At 30.9% G+C, this 9801-nt stretch overlaps 1 protein-coding gene across 1 annotated transcript in view; it reads left to right on the top strand.

The window, feature by feature from the left end:
- LOC106464239 (fibrillin-1-like) overlaps positions 1–9801 on the top strand; it is a 145626-nt gene that overhangs the window by 77904 nt on the left and 57921 nt on the right. Inside the window, exons 24-30 of the mRNA XM_022391951.1 lie at positions 538–663; positions 1096–1221; positions 3046–3171; positions 3563–3688; positions 5254–5376; positions 6919–7044; positions 7765–7890. Of these exons, the coding sequence (XP_022247659.1) occupies positions 538–663; positions 1096–1221; positions 3046–3171; positions 3563–3688; positions 5254–5376; positions 6919–7044; positions 7765–7890 (879 nt within the window). The remainder of the gene's footprint in view (positions 1–537; positions 664–1095; positions 1222–3045; positions 3172–3562; positions 3689–5253; positions 5377–6918; positions 7045–7764; positions 7891–9801) is intronic.

Below are 9801 nucleotides of genomic sequence, written 5' to 3'. Positions count from 1 at the left end.
ATATTTATTTCCTAATTGTTTATGGTGGTTATGATATCAGTGAACAGTCATGAGTACTATTATTGTCGACTTATTAGTAGTAGTAGAGTATATATTTTTGTTATAAAAATACTGTTATAACAGTATTTTTTCATTATTTTTGCACTACATTACAATGTGATTATTGTATCGCTAGCAATGATCAAATTTTGAAGAGGTTAAATCCCCAAACACATAAATAATGACAGTAAGTTCTATATTCATGATGTCAGAAAAACATGTAGGTTCAAGAAGTTTTAATATAAAACGATAAAAAGAAAGGTCTACCTTTCGAAAGCCCTCGGGTTATAGGGTTTTTATCCTTTTTATAGTAAATTATATATGCTATGTAGAGAGTGATACTTAAAGTTAGAAGTGGATGTTCTTTGGAGAGCATGTGTTTTGGCATTTCGAACATAGTAATCTATAAAGAGATCCTTACCTTATATAAAGTTAGTGAAGTTATGTAGATGTGCGTACTTGTGTTTTATATTTCTGAAACTGATACATGTTTTGTAGATATCAATGAATGTGTCCATTTCCCTAACATCTGTATGAATGGAAGATGTCATAACACCATCGGAAGCTTCAACTGTCAGTGTAACCAAGGGTTTGCTCTTGATAAACTTAATTTGAATTGTACTGGTAAGTTCAGATGAAAAGTTATCAATGAAAACAATGTGAATGTTTTGTAAAGATATGGCATACTGAAAAAGTAAATCGTATATTTTTGATGTAGTATGAAGATAAGGATAGAAATGTCAATATAAATAAATTATATTTCTCAGGAAACAAGAAATATCTTGTATTACTTTAAGTAGTTATTCTATTATAAAGTGTAACAAGCTCATTTTAACATTTAATCACATATATTCATTTCCTTTTGATAAAGTATCTATTATTTTAAAAACAGCAAACTTAGAGTATTCAATTTTTTATTGTATGAATATATTCAAAATTCTTATCCAAGTAATAACTTTACTTTTATAGAAAATCTAGGAAACACCTCATAATTGTAAGTATTTATCTTGAGGTTAAAATAACTTAAAATATTGTCAATCTTTACTTCATTCTCAGACATCGACGAGTGTTCCATAGCCAGAGGTGTTTGTGCAAATGGACGATGTATCAACACTCTTGGTTCCTTCCGATGTGAGTGTAACGAAGGCTTTGAAGACACTATGATGATGCAGATGTGCATGGGTGAGTTTACATAGAGATTTTAAAAAAAATTTAATATGAAATCTTATTTTAACTTATTTGTTTTTTTAATTTTACAATAATTTTTATAAACGTTTCACAAGTTTTTGTATTGTTGAAAGAAACAAATGTTTCTACTTCTCATATTGCAGTTTTAATCTGTTTCCATCAGAAAGCTCTAGTGGTATTTTTTGTAGTTACAATCTATATTAATCACTTTAACAGTAGAAGCACTACTGGTAGGCTCTGTCTATACCCCCACCTGTTTTTGAAACATATTTTTCTAAACTGTGCACCTAATTACATGTGAATCCATAACTTTCTTGGTCACTTTCTTTCCCTGAAAACATATAATAACATAAAAAAGGTAAACAAAATAAAATACCATCAGTGGCACAGTTAATTCCACTAACTATTGCTGGGGTTTCCTATGTATCTCATTTAGAAAATTAGGAAATTTACCCACTTCATTTGGTCAGTTCTTTACACTGATTACTGAATATTCTACAATAGGCACACTCCATTGGTAGTGAAACGATACTGAAACAAATCAATAACTTGAAGATTCATAATCACTTTTTTTAATGATTCTATTAATTATTATGATTAGTTTATGCATTACAGATGATTAACTACACTTTATAGGAAAATTGTTTAATACAACATTGTTATGTTTTGCCGTATTTTTGGACCATAATGCCTTATGGCCAGATGCATTGAACAAAAACATAAAAAAAAAAGATTAGCATAAGGAGATTGCTTAATGACATAGACATAACATTCTGAAGAAAAAAGCCCTCAGTGTCCTTCATGATTGTGTACTTTCACACTGTGTGTTTAGAATAGCAACGGCCATTTAAATCATGTTCTGACAGGAGCCAGAAGTTCCAAGTCTTCCAGTCACATCTTTAAATAAGTGAATCTTTTCAAAAGAAAGTTGAATCAAAGGAATCCAATTAAGCCACATGCTTGTCAAATTCTCCAGTGCAGTTATAGTGGACTTCTGTGTTTTTCTGCCTGGATAAACATGACCTAGGAAGCTGATGCCCATATACGCTGGAAGATCAGTGGAGAGTTTGTCAAGATACATGGTTTAATTAGAGTGTCAGTTTCTGCCTGCATAAACATGACCTAGGAAGCTGATGCCCATGTACACTGGAAGATCAGTGGAGAGTTTGTCCAGATGCATGGTTTAATTAGAGGAGAGTCAGTTTCTGCCTGCATAAACATGACCTAGGAAGCTGATGCCCATGTACACTGGAAGATCAGTAGAGAGTTTGTCAAGATGCATGGTTTAATTAGAGGAGTGTCAGTTTCTGCCTGCATAAACATGACCTAGGAAGCTGATGCCCATGTACACTGGAAGATCAGTGGAGAGTTTGTCAAGATGCATGGTTTAATTAGAGGAGTGTCAGTCAGTAGTGCATAATCATAGCCATAAGACTTAGCATGACTGATGATGGAGAAAGTAGTTCAAAGGTCAGCACAAGATTTCGAACATCATTCTTATAAAGTGTGTTTAACCTTAGTTATGCCAAATGTATTTAAGGAGGACAGACACAAGCTATATGTGTAGACTTAGTGTATTTGATAACTAAAGTATAAGATTTATTTTCTAATACTTGTGTAATATTTGTTTGAAATAATATTTTCTTTCTCAGAACTCCTTTGATTTAAATACATATTTTAAAGCTGTTTTCAAGTTTAATCTCTTGTAATTTCACTTTAGGGATCTACCCATAAGTACTATGAATAAAGGGTAAAGTATTTATGAAAATTGGATTTTCAAGTTTAAGTAAACTTATACATAAATGTTTACATTTGTAGATATTAATGAGTGTGAAAGAAATCGAGGTCTTTGTCGAGGTGGGCAGTGTATTAACACTGTTGGTTCTTTCCGTTGTGAGTGCCCCCTTGGTCATGAACTGACTTCTGATGGAAGATATTGTAAAGGTAGAAATTTTATTGTAGAGATGTGTTAAAATTGGATTGCAAACCATGCTAAATACTCATAAAGACGTTGTTAAATTTTCATTATCAGTAAATGAATTTGTTAAGATATACCTCTAAATATATGATATTGGAAAAGGTTGCTTAAGCACTAGATATTATAAGTATACAATTCCAACAATATGTAGTGTTATAAATGGATTGTAACAGTATTGTGTTGTTAACATGTAAATGTTGCATCTTGCTGAAACTGGTAGAATTGAACACATGTTTACTCAAGTACAAGATTTCAAAGAGTAACTGTAAATGCTACAGATATTAAAGGTATAATGTTAAATTAAGCATGCTAATCCTGGTTCTAAGTGAACAAGAAATGGATCTTTTTGTTGTACAGATATAGATGAATGTAGTCGAACGAGTGGCATCTGCTCTAACGGTGTCTGCGAGAACATGATGGGCACATATCAATGTATATGTAATGAGGGATACAAGCAGACTCCTCAACTTACCAGCTGTGAAGGTGAAATTTGTTTTGTTATTTTTACTCTGAAATTCCATTTCATAAATATGCAACAAAATTCTGTGATTTAGTATATCGTTTTCTAAGTATATTTTGATCACCAAAATAAAAGAACTCGTAGACTTGACACTTATAAGAATACAGTTTTTTTGTGTTTGAACTTTTGTGTATTTTCTTTTTTTAAATAAAATATTTAATTAGACAGCTATTAAAATATAAGCTAGTTCTTCTCGTGTTTGTTGAGCATATTCAAGAGCGGAAGGTTTGTTATAGCTACTTTTAAGGTTTTTTACTTTCATTCATTTACTTCAAGAAAGTTCTGCTATAAAAACTAACACTTTTGTGCATCAAATAGTGATAACTTTGATTAATGAAACTATTTTGTAGAATAAAACTTTATGAGATAAGAAGTGATATGATCTTGTCAAAAATACTTACCTTCTTGAGCTTAATATAATAAAAGTAACCCTTAACATCATGACAGTAAGAAAAATACTTAACTCCTTGAGCTTAAGATAAAAAAAGTAACCCTTAACATCATGACAGTAAGAAAAATACTTAACTCCTTGATCTTAAGATAATAAAAGTAACCCTTAACATCATGACAGTAAGAAAAATACTTACCTTCTTGAACTTAATATAATAAGTTCTAATATAGAAAAATATAGAATTTGCTTATGATCCTTCTTGAGCTTAATATAATAAAAGTAACCCTTAACATCATGACAGTAAGAAAAATACTTAACTCCTTGAGCTTAAGATAATAAAAGTAACCCTTAACATCATGACAGTAAGGTCTAGGTGATAAGTGAGCATACACAAGATTTCATTTTGGCAAAAAATAAGTTAGAAATGAAACATTTGTTCTCCCAAAAAGAAGCTGAAAATTATTATATTAACATTTAGCATCATGACAGTAAGAAAAATACTTAACTCCTTGAGCTTAAGATAATAAAAGTAACCCTTAACATCATGACAGTAAGAAAAATACTTCAAAGATATATACTTTTAGGTGACAAGTTGGGCAAAGATGTATACTTTCTAGATGATAAGTTGGGCAAAGATATATATACCCCCAACTTATCATCTAGAAAGTATACATCTTTGCCCAACTTGTCCCCTAAAAGTATACATCTTTGCCCAACTTATCATCTAGAAAGTATACATCTTTGCCCAACTTGTCCCCTAAAAGTATACATCTTTGCCCAACTTATCATCTAGAAAGTATACATCTTTGCCCAACTTGTCACTCAGAAAGTATACAACTTTGCCCAAAAACCTTTGAAGATTACATTACCGATTTTCATACTTATTATATTTGTAATATATTCATGCATTTTATTTGAACTATAAGCTTAATTCTTGATGTTGCAATATCAGTTCTTTGTGCATTGAGTTAGATAACTCAAGCATTTTTTATTTTTCTCTGATTGTGCCCTACTTGTTTGTAATTTAGATCCATTTGTATATTTAAGAAATGGAATGTAAAATGAAACAGTGTAGTTCAGGTATATGTAAAAGTGTTTTTTTATCTAATGCTCTAAATATTACATATTTTTACACAGATATTAACGAATGTTCTGTTAACAATGGAAACTGTGAAAAAATTTGTATTAACACCCAAGGAAGCTACTCATGCAGTTGTAAGGAAGGATATCGACTGTTGTTTGATAAAAAGTCTTGTACAGGTGAGACTGACTTTATCTTTTTAGCTAAATCATTAGATGACCAATTTTCATGAGATGTTAATATTGGTATGTTATAATGATATTATTTCATTCTGTGTAGCGTGTATTGAGATCCTTTAAGCCATTTTAATGACATCCATGACAACATGTGCTTACATCTTGCACAAATGATAATTATTCACAATGAAATATTCAGGTGAATCAGATAATTGGAAATATTATTTCATTCCTAAGCTGCATTAGATGTTTTTATAATATTTTAGGAAGATATGAGGTTTAATTTATAATCTGTACGCAGATGCAAACTTTAATACATTATATTTTTTAACACAAACTGAAATTTACGAAGGTAACACTCGTTTGCAGTGGAACTGTGTATTCTGTCGTTTATTTGACAGCCTTGAAAATGACTTGAATGGGTCGTAGAATCAGTAGTAAGACAGTTCATTTTTTTATATTGTCATTGTTTTTTTGTTTGATAGAATGACGTTTGAAAAATGTGTACATCTTCAAGACTGAACCAGTCATGAGAAGTAAAACCAGTATGCTTCATTCAATTCAACAAGAAAGATTTGAAATGTTTGACATAAACGTTTTTTTACATCTTTCTTCTAAAGACTAATGAGACTCTCTCTTTATATGAAATATAGTTTAAGAAATGATCATCACCATCATAATTTAAGGAAACCAAACTTTAAAGATGGAAAATGAAAAAAAAAGTCCAAAAACAGAACATACAACAAAAAGCTATAAAGTAGATAGCGTGGTATGAAACTAAAACCTGGGAGAGGTACTGTCATTATAAGATTATGATATGTACTTCTTATTTGATTAATGTAATATACATCGCATATTTTATACTTTTGTCGTCTTAGTGTATTAGGGTGTATTCAGCTTTTCACTGTATTTTATTTCTTGAAGATCAAAATTTAGGGCTTCAGTTGTTCACCAACAACTTGACATTGTTATATTTTTCTTTAGTCTGTCATTCTTTGTTAGACAATGATGTTGCACCATAAATAAAATTCTTCTTTATTCTTATAAATCATTGTTTGCCAACCTATTATAATGATACTTCATGTTAAATTAACTTTAAGAAGCCCTTTGATTAGGTTCAAATATCATGCCAGAAATACCGAATTTGTGTATTTTTGTTTGTTTTTTATACACAAGAACAGATTGACCTACTTGATTTTTACATTTTTTGAATATCTAAAACAAAAAATTTTCTACTGTTTATATATATATATACATAACAATGTGTAGTAGCACTATGCTGACATATTCTTTTTTCTTATGATCACATCGTTACAAAAGTAAATCTGTGATATAAATAAAGTAACTAGAAATTTTGTCACACAAGCTCAAGGCATAATTAAGAGTTTGACAATGCTACAGAACTAATACAAAGTGTAACTTCATATAAATTTGATCATCTGACAGGAATGACTTTCAAGATATAACTAAAACATTTTTAAATGTTTTACTAAATTTTGTTTGATAGTATTAAAATTAGCAACTTAGAAATTTTAAATTCAACAGATATTGATGAGTGTAGAGAACTACCCAGAATCTGTAATGGAGGACAGTGCATAAATTATCCTGGTTCTCACGCTTGTCGATGTACTGAAGGACTCATGGAATCTCCTGATGGAAAGAGTTGTGTTGGTAAGCCACAGTTAGTCATTTATATGAAATATAGAAAGAAACTTTATAAACTGACACATTTTGTTATTAAACTAACTTAATTATTTCAAAAACAAAGTTTTTTAATAAAACTTATTTAACAAGTGATCTCTGACTAAAACAGAGAAAATTCAATAATTTGTTATGAGGGTAAGGTCCGTGTGAACTCTGGAAAGGTAAAAGTAAATTACAGGAATGAGCAGAACATGATGTGCTGACAAATTTGCTGCAGTTAGAAAGGTTGAAGGCAGCATAGGTGAAGAGTTACACTGTGACAAGGTCGAGTAGCTTTGAATGATTGTCAACAGTCAAGCCAAACCAAACATCATAAGTAGCTCACCACCACTGTTCATTGCGTCTCTGCCATTACCACTTCTCACACTTTTTGGAATTAGAGACCTCTTCTGGAAACTTCTTGAAAATAGCTGGTCAGTACAGAGATTTTCTTCACTCCAGGTACTTGCATCATCACTTTTGTGATAGATAAATGCTCTTTGACCTCTTGCAGATGATTTTTTTTGGTCATGGATATCTCATTGTTTTCAGAGAACATGATAAACAAAAATTTATTTTATGTTTTTAAATAGTGGTTTTAGGGTGGGTTTTTATTCTTCCCTGGCATAAAATTTATAAAAAGTTGACTGAATGAATATATATCACTAGCTAAAACCATGCCTTTGTAAACATTTTATTTACTTGTAGATGTTGATGAATGTGTATTGAACCTAAACCTTTGCCAAAGTGGAAGATGTGAAAATACTCTAGGGTCCTTCAAATGTCACTGTGATCCCGGATTCTCACTGAAAGAACTGAAAGATGGTTGTACGGGTAAGTTTGTTTTGATCCAAGAGAGGATTCTACAAATAAATTCATTATTATTACAGTACACCACAGAGCTAAAGGTACATTTTCAAATAACTAATGGAACATTAAACATTTAAATTATAATACATCATCAAAGAACAGAAGGAGTTGTTTTAATGTTGTTTCATATTCAGAGAACTGAAAGAAAATTTAACTGGGTAAGTTTAGTGTGATTCATGAGATTTTGTCAAAGAATTGCAGAGGATTATACATACAAGTTCATTTGTCTAAATAGGTCATAGGTTTGAAAGGTCATTCCATAAATGCACTGAATGAAGGTTGTACAAATAATTTCATTTTTATTCAGAATACTTCACTTAAGAGCTAATGGAAGACTGTGTATCTAATAATGGCTGGAGACGGCTTGAATGGGTATTATTATCCAGCCATTATTAGTCTCAAAGTGGGTTCCTCGTTATCGAAACTGTGTATCTAAATTCACTGTGGTCTAAGAATTCAATAGATAAGTACTATAGAAGGTCAGTATCTAAAACGTTTTCCTTTTGGGTGCCAAAATGACAACCAGTATTTCTAAATTGTTGTCACGTGAAAGTATTAGTGGTGTCCATCATCATAATTCATTTTGCCTAAAAGACAAATACAGCTGATGAAGGGACACCTGTCTGAAGAACTAACTTGGAGACAGGTGTCCCTTATCACCAAGTTAGTTCTTCAGACAGGTGTCCCTTATCACCAAGTTAGTTCTTCAGACAGGTGTCCCTTATCAGATGAACTAACTTGGTGATAAGGGACACCTGTCTGAAGGACCAACTTGGTGATAGGTGATATTTTGATGAATTCTCTGATATTTTTGGATACTAATGTTTTGCTATCCAGTTCTATGTAAGGAGCAAAAGGATAAACAATTCTGTAGGATACATAACTTCACCAGTCTTGTAAATCAGTTTCTTCCAGTTTTGATGTCTCCCAGTGGCATAGTGGTAAGTATGCATGCTTATAATGCTCATAACCAGGTTTTGATACCATTGGTGGACAGAGCACAGACATCCCATTGTGTAGCTTTTTGCTTAACAACAAAAACCCAGTTCTGATATTTGATATATAATGAAAATGCAAAATCAACCAGTTTGTTTAATGAAAAACCTTGTGTACTTCAGTAGTTATTATGCTAAAAACATAAGCATTGTCGACCATGGTTTTCTTTACATCAATATAAGAACAAAAATTCAAGACAGATGTATTTTTTTCTTCTTATTTTTTAAATATCCTAATCAAAGTAAATTTTATTTCCAAATTGTTCATTCCCATACAATTTGGTGTACATTCTGTAAGTAAACTAACATTCGTTAATTTATTAAAAGTGATTATTTTTATGCAATGATTCTAACTTTTTAGGCTTTGAAAAATACTCTGCTAAGAGTGTTGTGAGGACTGAAAGCTTGCAATAAAAAACCAAACAAAAAATACTTTAATGTTGTGAAAGCATTTGTGTAACTTACTTAGTTAAACTTAAATACCACTGCTATGTGTCTTCAAAAACCCTCACTTGACGAGTTTCACATGTGAACATCATGTTTCATGGAAACTGATTTGGCTATTTATATTATGAAGTAAATTCCAGGGGATATATTTTCATAAAAAATTCAGAATATTATGTAAAGTTAGTAATTAATAATTCTGAAATAATATTTGAAGAAATATGTTAAATCAAACATTTTAATTTTTGTTAAAAAAATAGGCTTTTGTAGTAATTGTTGAATGAATACATGTTAAATCCTTGGTGGACTGTCTGAATTAGTAACCAATGTATTTCTTTAATAGTCATATTGTCATTATCACACCAGTTTTTTTGTGTTTATTACCACCAAATCTAAAGAAGACTGTACAGGTAAGTGTTCTGTGTGTTCCAAAATA

The sequence above is a fragment of the Limulus polyphemus genome, unplaced genomic scaffold, assembly GCF_000517525.1.
Source record: "Limulus polyphemus unplaced genomic scaffold, Limulus_polyphemus-2.1.2 Scaffold1595, whole genome shotgun sequence".
Lineage (NCBI taxonomy): Eukaryota > Metazoa > Arthropoda > Merostomata > Xiphosura > Limulidae > Limulus > Limulus polyphemus.
This window is presented reverse-complemented; position numbering and strand designations above follow the sequence as displayed.